This window comes from Leucopleurus acutus (assembly GCF_964270905.1).
Source record: "Leucopleurus acutus genome assembly, chromosome: 15".
In the NCBI taxonomy this organism is placed as follows: domain Eukaryota; kingdom Metazoa; phylum Chordata; class Mammalia; order Artiodactyla; family Delphinidae; genus Leucopleurus; species Leucopleurus acutus.
The window spans coordinates 38,140,762-38,153,389 of record NC_139157.1 but is presented as its reverse complement, the minus strand read 5'-3'; the positions used below and the strand labels follow the sequence as shown (position 1 = coordinate 38,153,389).

The 12,628-nt window shown below is 34.1% G+C and overlaps 1 protein-coding gene across 1 annotated transcript in view; it reads right to left on the bottom strand.

The window, feature by feature from the left end:
- The window catches only part of TRDN (triadin), a gene marked incomplete at both ends in the record, with an annotated part of 325,418 nt that overhangs the window by 246,954 nt on the left and 65,836 nt on the right, over window positions 1–12,628 (bottom strand). The window contains one exon of the mRNA XM_082855419.1: window positions 6,902–6,961. Within this exon, the coding sequence (XP_082711545.1) occupies window positions 6,902–6,961 (60 nt within the window). The remainder of the gene's footprint in view (window positions 1–6,901; window positions 6,962–12,628) is intronic.

Below are 12,628 nucleotides of genomic sequence, written 5' to 3'. Positions count from 1 at the left end.
GTTTTCCATTGCATTCCTTGTCCAAAATTCTTTTTGGACAGGTAGAACAAGACCCTGAACCTTTAATAAAGCCATCCAGCATCAGGATGAATAAAACAGACATTGATGGGGTTACCATAAAGGGTTTTTTTTTTTTTTTTTTGCGGTACATGGGCCTCTCTCACTGTTGCGGCTTCTCCCGTTGCGGAGCACAGGCTCCGGACGCGCAGCCTCAGCGGCCATGGCTCACGGGCCTAGCCGCTCCGCGGCATGTGGGATCTTCCCGGACCAGGGCACGAAACCGTATCCCCTGCATCAGCAGGCGGACTCTCAACCACTGCGCCACCAGGGAAGCCCTACCATAAAGGTTTTAATATAGCGCTACCAAAGGCTGGGTGGCCAAGGCGGCCCCCTGTTCATCCACCAACATTAAAGAAATCCAAATAAGTTCGTCTATTTATCCCAGTTTGGAGAAATCTGAAAAGCTGAAAGACATCGATTACTATGAGAATTGTGATCAGCAATCACTAGGGGCAACAGGCCAGTTAATTAAGTTAAAGATTGACAGAGGAGCCAGGATTCCTTGGCTTAACCCCTCATTGGGGGCCCAAAGCCTTTTGCAGAAGAGTGACTAAAATGGTCTGGGGATAGAAAATAGAAGTTTCCAGGAACCCCTTGACATGGTAACCCTACGAACTGGTACCAATACCCACTGATGAAGTTCTGACTCAGGCTACATTTAGATTGAAAGAATGTAGAAATGTAAGAGTTGACAGGATTATAAAAAATTGAATCTTTAAAAAAGCTTTATGTAAAGAAATTATGCCAACTTTACCTGAATGCTTTATGGGAATAGTATTATGCCTGGATGGGAAAATTTCCCCCACCCAATATTGTAAAACCAAAACTTACTCATGAAATCTTAATGGAGGCTATAATTAGTAATGTAAGAGTTAATGGAATTAAGATAAAATTTTACAGGAGAATTGATATATTTGAACAGGCTTTATACAAAACAATTGCATCTCTTTTACCTGATTGTATTATGGGGATGGTCATTTTATCTTACTGGGGAATGTTTCCCCTACCTAGTTTTGTAAAACAATCTACCCTTCAAGCAATATTAATTGGACATGCCAACAAAATTGCCTGAGCAGAGCATAAAAATTTTTTGATTTAAATCATAGTCAGAAGTCTTCCTGATATAAAGAAGCAAACTGAGGATGATGTAGTTGGATGGTTGATCAGCCTACAATCTTACAAATCTTTGCAAAACTGGAAATTCCGTTCTAGAGGAAGTTCACATTCCACCCATTCCTTTCCATAGATCCCAAAAACCTCCGCTATTTAACTCAAAAGGCTAGTAATCTCTCTAGGAACTCTTATCTAGACCATCTCCAATTCTTTTTTTTTTGTTTCTCATCTCCAATTCTTAATACTGAATTTTTTAAAAAATGGAAAGGGGGCTTTTAAAATACAAATTGCTGTATAAGCACCCTTGCCCAAAATTCTGGTTCAAAAAACACTTTTAATGAAAACTATAAGGTATCTCTTTTATGTCTATTTATATATATTTATGTATGTATATTATAGACACGGTATTTTTCTGCCTCTGAGTGGTATTACCAAAATTAATTATAAAAGAGCTCAATTTAACTGGCTTAAAAACACACAAGCGCTATTTAAGAATAGTCTCAAAGATATAGTAGAAACTAAGCCAAATGTTTTTCAGGTTCACGAGAGCTATGATAATTTTTGGTAAATAAAAGCTAGTTTAAGTTTGTTCATTTAATTAATACAGACATGCCTTTAGAGTTATCAGCATTAAGCACAGTATTATACGTTTGTTCTACTGAGGTTTACTAAAAGTCAAATAAGGTCATATTACCTCTGTACTAAATTTGCCAGACAAACAACTTCAGCAGAAACAACTGAAGATGATGGCTAATTGCTTTAATGTTTCCTAAAATTTTCATGAGTAATCTAAGTATGATTGTTAAAAACAAAAGTATTGAATGGATATAAATGAGTAAGAATTTTTAGATAACTTTTAAACAATGATTGTTTTACGGTACATCTACTTAAAATAGTTTCCCAAATCTCTCTGGTGACTTGAAACCTTAGAGTTTTGCTAAATTAAGTTAAATAATGGAAATTCACTGAATACCTAGATCATTTCCAAATAAGATAAAATATTGAGCATTAATTACTCAACATAGTTTTATCTACTTTTGTCTTTTTATAATGTAGAAACTAAAGATGTTTGGGTTTCTTAGTAAACATGTCTTCTGCTTTATCTAAGGATTGTACTATAAAGTAGCAAACGTCTTTAGAAATTATGAAATATATTCATAAATTTGCCAATCCACAGAATGTTAATGTAAAAAAAAGACCTCTTTTTGCCAGAATTTTGCCATTCCAATGTCCTTGTACATGCTAATAGTTGCTCCTGAATCAGAGAAGTAAAAATGGGTAAACAATAGCTGTAAATTATATAAACATTTAGGGCTACGGGAAACTCAGAATGGCCACTTGGTACTTTGTGGCTCTGTGGTAAACCCCATTTTTTGGTTTCTGTATTCCTTCACCCACCATAGTGCGTTGAATATTACTCAAATTGTAAATACACATTCCTTGGGAGACTTCTATGAAATTGTGAAAACAGTCTACCAGCAATGTCTGACCTGTCAGAGGCCTCAGACCTCCTCACGCTGAACCCTTTAAACATCTGCAGCTGGACTTCATTCAACTGCAACTTAGTATGGGTTATCAGTGTATTATTGTTATTGTATAATGTTTTCAGGATGGGTTGAAGCCTTCCCTTGGTACAAGGCTGATGCCTTCACAGTGGCAAAGAAACCGTTAGAAAATGTGTTTCTCACTTGGGGTATACCTTTCACAGTCTCTGGTGATCAAGCGATTTGTCCACTTCACTGGGCAAATCATTTGAGCCTTAGTGAAAACCTTGTAAACTTCTTGGAATTATCACCATCCCTATCACCTTCAATCATCAAGCAAGGTTGACAGAGCTAATGGAACAACTAGACTCAAGCAGAGCATGAATTAATTACATAAGACTGAATGAGCTGACGAATATGATTATAATTTTTATGATTTTTTGTCTAAAATGTTACTGTTTTTTAATCATTTGTCTTCCAGATATAAAGAATTTTTTAACTTCGCTACTTATGACTTACAGCAAGTTGGTAAATCATAAACAGAATTAAAACATTTATCTTTTTCTCCCTACCTAATCCCTCCAGAACTTGGGAACTCTTAGCATTTTAAGGATTTTTTTTTAATGGCAGTATAGTTATTTGCATAACTTCAATAAGAATCTTTTCTCTTTCTAACAGGACGAAATTGAAAACATTGGTTATATTACCAGGGCTTTGATTGGAGTCTCATATTTGAGGGATACATGCATAGACTCAGATAGGAGAGGCCACTTGAAGGAGCTAAGATTTGCTTTAGGGAACCAGTAAAGCTCCTGGGAACAGCCTGGTGCTTTACTTACAGGGTTGTCAGCAGCCTCACCGGGTGAGTAAGGAAGGTCACTTCCTGGCAAGTGCAGGAATCTCAAGATATTTTGGGGACCTTGAGAAGAGAGGAGTTCACCCAAATCTATATTTGATTTCAGGCGAAGGCTGATGACAATTTCCTGGCTTGACTATCCTGGCTTCAAGAGGCCTTTAAAAGTTCAATCTAGAGATTTCTCATGAAAAGTTCCAACAAAGCAGTTTAAAAGAGTCTATATGACCACTCACTATTCTTACTGTACTTATGTAAATAATCAGACCAAGTTTATTGAAACTAGACTTATTTTGCAAACAGATTAGTCTTAATTTGTCTATATTTGATAGATATGAGGGTGATTTTTAGAGAGGAAAATTATGTTTCAGTGACACACTTTTGTGGTTATTAGATTCTCTTGCTGTCCATTGTCTTTTAAAGTTTTGTTTTCTACCTGTAAACTTGACTGCTCCTGAATTCTTCTAGTTTTCACCAATATTTGGCTACAATTCTCCAAACTAAGGTTTCCAATTTTTCTCCCACCCTTTTGATTTGGAATCATTGAGAACTAAAACTGCCCTTTTCCCAAAGTCATGCAAACTAAAGTTGGGCAACTTGATATAAACTTCACAGAAATCACCATAACGGCTCATGCACTGACAATCTTCATGCCTGTTGCTATGGCCAATCAGAAAGATCGCTAGACGTATTCAAACTGCAAACCTGAAAAAATCTATCAGATTGTCACTACCTGCCCCCACTCCATCTGAAGATGTCTCAAGTTGGATGCTTAGAAACTTTCTCAACTGCTTGCATTCAGAAACTGGGCCGATAGTCTACTCCAATCACTATTATTTTTCTTTTGTTTCTATATACTTGTCTCTTATTAAATATCTGATTGCTTTCACAATAGGCCTAACTTTAGGAGCCTCATGAAATGAGACACAACTGTTTCACTGAGATGACCTATTCTCGGGACCAAGAGAGTGGTTCAATGAGATAGAGCAACCTATCAACTCAAATTCTGAACTGTGAAACTTCTTGGGGAAGTTCCAAAGGAGGGAACCCTGGGGGTTCAGAACAGACCTCTCCAAGATGTGCCACTTTGGCACATGGATTATTTTGAGCTAGGGCAACAGAGATCCTACAGGTTCAAGAGAAACTACGTCTCCTCCCTTAACTACCTACAAGGACTTAAATAGGAGATTTTTCCCAGAAAAAAAAAGTTATTACCAGAACTTTATGTAAGTGGCCCCATCTGTATGGCAGGGCAAACACCTAAGTGACCAATATCTGCTCCTTTTAAAATTGTCCTGTGAATTACGCTCCTGCCCTTGAGAGCCTCGGGCCCCTAACTCATTTCTTAGTTCAGGATAGCAATGTGTACCTCATTGTACCTTTCTGTCTCTGACCGTCTCGTGTAGGGTTTCTATGCTTATGAAATAATTTGATTTTCTCCTGTTAAGCTCTCTCATGTCAATTCAATTCTTATAGCAGCTAGAAGAACCTAGGAGGGTAAAGGAAAGTTTCCTTCCTCCCCAACAACAGCAAAATTCTCCTTAACTCATGCAGAGGTGTTTTTTCTGGTCCTTCTGACCTTAATCCATTGTTGAATTTTCAGAAAGAAACGAATGGCATTGTGACTCCAAAACTGTGAACATAACTCACTGCCTGTGATAATGCATGGTTATCTGTGCCCTGCGATTCTCTTAGAAACTGTATTGTATAATCAATTAGTAGCTACTATGAATAATTGAAGTGCAACAAAGAACACATTATTTTCTTCAGATGATGGAATTTAAAAACTCATGGTCATCAAGAACATAGATTCATCTTGTGTGTAAGTAAATAGTTAATTGATATCTTCAAGTTTGGTCTCTTAAAAAAGCAAAATATGTGTAGCGTATGAATTTCTTAAACCATCACAGCTGAAAAAATGGGCAACAACCTGCTACCTAAAACTGAGTTAATGGTATATAGAGATAGGGACTTGTCAATGTTGATACGTTCACTTTACGTGGGATGCTCGCCCAGATGGGCTGTGGTGAAATAAATGAATTAGAGAATAAAGCTATAATAGCACTTTGTTGTGCATCTATTAGATGCTTTATCAACAACTTGGTAAGTTTATTACTGTAATCCCAATGTATGAACGCTGAAGATCAGATGGAGTTCAATGATTTGCTGAAGGTCCAATGCTAGAAAGGGATGGGGTCAAGAATTATATCTGTATTTGTGTCCAAAGCCCTCTCTTTTCACTATATTAAACTACCTTCCTCAATGCTTCCATCTAATTTTATTATGATACTATACACATACGTTAATATTAATCATTTCTACCAAATGAGTAATTTTATTTTTCAGTGTTTTTCTCATTTCAGTTTCTAACCCAATGAGAAAGTTAAAAAAGAAGGATAAGAAAGTAAAAAAAGAAGTAGAGGAAGAGGAGGAAATTAACTTGAATGAGTTACTAAAATTAAGTTTTCCTGAGAGCCAAAGTTCTCACGATCTTCTAATTTTCCAGGACCTAGATGTGTCATATATATATTTTAGATATAACATGCCCTTTTGCCATTATATGCATGAATTATAATTGTACATTTTAGAACGATTTCCATAAAAATAGTTAAGAGGACAAAATATAGTTTGCTTTAAACAATCAGCTTCAATTATTCTAATGTAAATTAGTTCCTACCTTAACAATACCATCTTCCTAGAAATGTTTCCCCAAACATGAACACAGACTATCAGTTTTTAAATCTGAAAAAGGCAGAGTACAAGCAATCAAATTAATTCTTAATTAAGATGTTAGTAAAGAATCCCCTGTGACACTCTAGGCACCATTTAAAGACAGGAGAGATGACAGATAAATTCCTTTAAGTAAAAATACTTCCCCACTGTGTTGACTATTAACTCCAGGGTTGACCATCTCCATCAATAGTAGTTCTCTGGAGTGGTTAACCCAAGATCATATGCAAGTGAGAAAATCAAAAAAGATTAAATATTTGAAATATGATGGATTTTAATATGAATTGTGTTCACTACCAAAAAAAGAAGAATGCTTTCATTGTCACATGTCTTTTATTCTATGTTTACCAAGAATAAAATAAGATGATTCACCTCTTCACTCTAAGATATTATTAAAGATATTAGCATTTTTTGTATATAAAGATATTAGCACGTTTTGCTTTCAACCGACTTTATTTGCAACAGGCCATGCAGTCATAGCAAGTAATATTAAAGGCCCTAATGCCAGTTATTACTTCTGGTTTTCATTGGTTTTATTCTAGATCTGCACATGCATTATGCAACGTTTTTTAAAAATGAGCATAACAGTTTAGTACATAAAAAACAGACAACCTTAGAAACAGACTATTAAAAGAGACAAATAAAAGGACTGTTTGAATACCTGGTTTTAAATCCCCATGGGCAAATATGTCAATCATGTATCGACAGAATGCATACTGATCTGACAAAAGTAGAAAGAAAAAAAAGCAGTGAAAAAAATGTCATTGACACCTTTCCTTTTTCCTAGGGAAAGATGGCTTAACAAAACAAACAAAGTAGCATAATTCTGTTTTAATTACGACAATATTTTCTGTGAAGGAATAATTTGCACATATATGAACACATGGGAAAAATAATAAATTTAAGTTTCCATTTATTCCATACAAAAAGAATAACCTTAAAAATTGAAACAGACTAGTTCAGAGTAATATTATAGTGTTTTTAAAAATCAAAACCTTTTTCATCAAATTTATTATTAGTCATCATATTTAAGCAATTTTTCTCATTGTCTGTATATATACTTCCAGTAATGAAACAGAAGTTTCACAAGAGGAAATTGTTTCCAACTTGGAATGTTTTACCAAATATTCACTCCCAACCCTTCACCTCATTGTCTAAATGAAGCCACAGAATGTTTCTTGAAAAGGCAAGCAGGAGGGCTAACCCCTTTGCAACCTGTCAGGGGTCTTCTACGTGGAGATTCTCTTCAATTAGAAGAGGAAATCCAGAAGAACAGACTTACAGCACTAAATAACATGATTCTTAAGGTAATTGATTGGGTAATCTTTATTAGAAGATCATCTTATGATCTTGATTAGTATATGGTCCATGGAAAAAGTAAAAAAAAAAAAAAAAAAAAAAGAGAAACAGCATAGGATTTGAGCTTTTGAGGCAGACTTTGTCAAAAATTATTTCAGGAGTTTGTTTTTTCATTTCCTTCTAAACTAAAGACATTGTACTGAACTTTAAATTTTCATATAACTTTAGATTCTGCCGAGGTCATTCCAATCCAAATTTCAGTTGATGAATCATTCTATAAGCTTTACCGTATCTTCTTTAAAGCTTGCAGATTATTAAATGAATCTTGTTCAAAATGATTTACAGTTAAATGTTTCTAAATAGGCATCTTATTAATTCAATAAATCCAAAGGCAGCTTTAGGATCAAGAGAGTTTATTGAATTTATACAACATGACATACCCTTAAGTGCTTTAAATTATGTATATCAAACCTATGAAATAACGAAACCTGTTATTATATAAATACACAAGGATTTTTGTAAACCTCATTGTTTTTAGAGTATTTACAGTATTTTTAGAGTAATCCATTTTATTATGAGACTCCACCTTTGAAAAAAATGTACTTATTGCAGAAGGTGTAAAAATATAATTCTTTTCATTAGTACCTAATGAGTAGGCCAAAACTCATGAAGTTTCAAAACTTTGCATGGATTTTGATTGTTGAATTGGGTCTCACTTCCCCACGTGTGAGGTGGGGAGTGGGAGGGAGTTAGCTCTCGGATCAGCCCAAGAATTTATTTGCTCCTCATTGTACTGGCAGTTATAACAGGGGTTTCTGATCCCAGGACCTGGGAATCCTATGATACAGGAGAGAAGATGAAGGTAGAGAGTATTTTCTCTTTTCTGGGCATAAACCTTTTCCTTAGCAAAATTGTAGAATGAGCCATTTGACTCTAAGATGAAAAACTGTATTTCCCTTAAATGGCAAACTTGAGGTTGGGCAAGGAGGACTTCCTAAAATCAGCAGGCTTTCTCCTTTGTTTCAGTAGTTAATGTGACTGATCATTTTAGATGTGCCCTTCCTACAACTCTAGAAGTAGTTCTCAAAGGGCAATTTAAATATCAAAAAGATGAGGAATTTGTTAAAATGCAGATTTTTTGGCCTAGTCATGCAAAAAAAAACCTTACAATTCGATGGGTCTGGACCCTAGGAATATGCATTTTTGACCGACTCCCCAGAAGAATCAGATTAGACCACACTTTCAGAATCATTGATCTAAAATTGCTCAAAATTTCTTTTCTCACAACGTTTCTAGTGGTATCATAGCCCTCAGCAACAGCAACGGAGAAAGTATGTACCTTAGAAGTTTAGAATGCAGGGACTTCTTGAAATTTGAAGGGTTTGTACTATCCCCCAAAATGAAATATTGTCTTCTGCCCCAAGCTGTGAGAGAATGTTTATATACATAACATGTAGAATAGTTTATTGAATTAATTAAAATCTTCATGCTTCAGAGATTCTTCTTTAACTGAATGCTAAGAGTGTAATGATGCTATTACCAAATTATTACCAAAGTAAAATGCTTATATTTCTTATACCAATATTTTCTGGATCCAAAGTCATTTGTTTAATTAATGCACCAGTAGTCCTACAAGTTTCCAATTTAAAAAAGAAAATCTCTTAAGAACTCAAAGAAGGTTAATATTTTTAATCTAGAAAATTGAGTTACACCACATAGGAGGTTTCTTTTATATTTAAATAATGCTGTGAAGTTGCATTCTAATGGCACCAACATATCAATAGGAAGATAGAGAGTATTTTTACAAAATTTAAAGTTAAGAATTTTCTTTTTTGGCTGCACCACAGGCATGCAGGATCTTAATTCCCCCACCAGGGATAGTACCCGTGCCTCTTGCAGTAGAAGCATGGAGTCCTAACCACTGGACCACCAGGGAATTCCCAAAGTTAAGAATTTTTAAATATTTTAAATTAGGATGTCCATTTCCACCTGTCTTGTGTGTTGACCTTAACAATGTGTAAGAACTCTAGGCAGGTATGTGTTGGGCAGTCCCCAGTGTGTCTGCTTCATCTGTCTAAGGATAAAGCAAAACCAAGTCTTCCTGATTTTGGAAAATTCATTTTAAAGAAATGCTTCTTTAAATCCAACTCAAATATTCAAACAGGACATTTTTTTCCTAAAGAAAATCTGAACTGTTCTATCATTCTTTCATTGTTATGTGACAATAATTCACATAAGGTAATTTCATATCTCGTCACCACTTCTTATTACTTTTTTCCCCTAATGAACATCTTTCTAGGAATACCACATGCTGTCCATCTCTCCCCTTCCTGATCCTCAGGGACCAGTGATGGATGTCATTCAGCTGCTGCCTTATTGGTATTCCCTGTGGAGTAGCAGCTGAGAGAAAATGCATTCAGGGTATAGAATGTTAACAGAAAATAAATTTTAAAAAACCTCTAATGAGAATGGGGCATATGTGGTCTGGTGCTCTATGGCAGATTCACATTAGCTACAATTTCTCTGCTTGCCACAAACAGTTGTTAAAAAAAATAAGAAGGAAGAAAAGAAAGAATGAGCATAGCAGTGGGGAGGTTTGATTTTTTTCCTTCCCCACAAATTTGCCAGAGACCATCAGAAAATCAGAGAGCAATGCTTGATCGTGCTGACTCTTCTTACCCTACTTTAAATAGATTAAGAATGGTCCATAGAAACCAGATTAGGTAATATATTAGAGTGTGTTTAAGTTTACAGTAGGCACGTACAAATATATGAATCTTATTCCTGATGCGTTAGTAGAAATAGTGTTTATATATACAATGTTAAAAATAACCATATATGAATGTATATGCATGTATACTATATAATAAAATAATTGCCAGTAAGTGTATTGCTGCATGTAAAAATCTGTGTCCAGTGAATAAAAGACCTATAGAAGCAATTTATTTAAGAAGAACTATTAGAAATCTATAGGAAAAGAATGTCAAATTCTTTAGGTCTAACTTAAGCTAAGCAAATAAATAATCCCTTGCCTAAAGGAGAACCAACTCAACAATTTTACTAAATCATCAATACAAGAGTCTCAAAATCAAAGTCACCTCACAAGTAGATTATTTAGAAAGCACTATGTCTTTATCATGTTTGAGTTAAAACTATAATGCAATTAGGTTTTTTTATAAACAAATGCTGTTAAATCATAGCTTAAATTTTTTAAAATGACATATTTATGTGTCTGATCAGCTATTTGAGGTAACATTTTCATTATTTACCTAATAATACATTTATCTAATTGATGGTAGATCTCAATAGAGAGCGTTAATTTAGCAAATGCATTTGTTTAGCTGATAAAATCACATTTGTGCTTTTATTTAACTCTAAGTGATATCTGAATGTCTTTTAATAGATAAATAGCTCTTGATATGAAAATGAAAACAGTAGATTGAAAATGGAAAGGTAATATAATGCTATCTTCAATACTGATTACTGATAGGAATAAAATATAGTATATGTGACCCAGACATATTATTTGGAAATACTTTAGTGATGTGTCTTCATCAATAAAATACGGCCCCCAAATAACTAAGATACTAAAAATGAACATCCAAAAGTGTACTCATATTCCTAGTTGCTAGATAAGTATTTTGGTACTCCCATATATAACTGGAATGAATTTTTACATACTGTATTTATGGACAAAAAATAAAAATATGCTTGGTACGTTTAATCTGGTTTCATGTGATTATTTTCTTCTTTGTGTGATTATTTTCTTTCTTAAAAGGCAATCTAAAATGCAAAGTATTTTAGGATCTTGATAATAATTTTAAATAAGCATATAAGTGAATCAGAAGATTAATTTTCCTGTCTTCTATCACAATAAAATAGTCTACTCAAAATATTTTCTCTTTATTTACTATATTTTTCTACCCAAATTATTGCATAAATAACATACAGCTTTGTTAGAGATGATAATTAATATTTTTAATTGATTCAAGGCAATATAATCATCTTTAAAATTGAAGAAAGGTTTTTGGGCTCCAAAGATTTAATCACTCATATGCTTTAAATATCAGTATTACTTTAAAATAAAAGAAAATTAGTTAAATTAAAATTTTTGTGGACTACTACAAAAAAAATCTCTTCCTTTCTTCTTTCCTTCCTTCTTTTCCTTTTTAAAATAATTTTCAAAAAATACACCTTTTCCCTCATATAAATAAATGTTTCCAAATATTACTTGTGAATTCAGGGGAAAAAGTGATTCAAAGATAATATACAAGAGTGAATTGCAAAGACAAATGCCATATAATTTCACCTGTATGTAGAATCTTAAACAAAAAGAGTATAGATTGCAAATTTCATATCTTGTTTGTACCTTATAGTGGGGAAAATTATCAGTTTCACTGTCCAAATAGCTTACTCAGTAACAATATTTTTAATTTCTTTAATGCAAATCTTATGGAAACAATTCCTTAATTTTAGCCCTCAAATAAAATTATTAAAACTCTCAGAATAAGGACAAATTTTATTTTGCAACACCCCTAAAAAACATTTATAGGAATAGTCTATACAGAGTAGATCCCACATTCTGCGTGGGGAAGCTCAGGACTGTAGCAACTTGGAACCAGGAGTGGATTTAGGGAAGGAAAGATTCAACAAGGGCCAGAGACCTGTGACAATACAGCCCTCAGCTGACCTCTTAAAACTCCACCCTTTTATGCTTACAAGTACCTTTCTTTAAAGAATATCAGGTTTACATTCCACCTCCATGTAAATGCTCTATTTCTATGAAGTACGGATGTTAAGTTTTACATCACTCTTATTGAAAAGCAGCACAATATGTAAGATACAGAGCTTTCTATGGCGATAAATTTAGTCACTGGACAAACTGGATTTAATAATTCAATGTATATTCTAAATTATATGCTCTTGCAGAGCTACAGGAATGTGTGGATACTTTTTATGATACTTATTCTATATGATTTGAACATACACCCCTTAATAAACTCCTTGAGAATTGTCAGTTTCCTGCATTGCTGTTCTTCAAAGAGTACACAAAGGACAGAGTATGTGTCCTTTAAATAACTTCAGATAC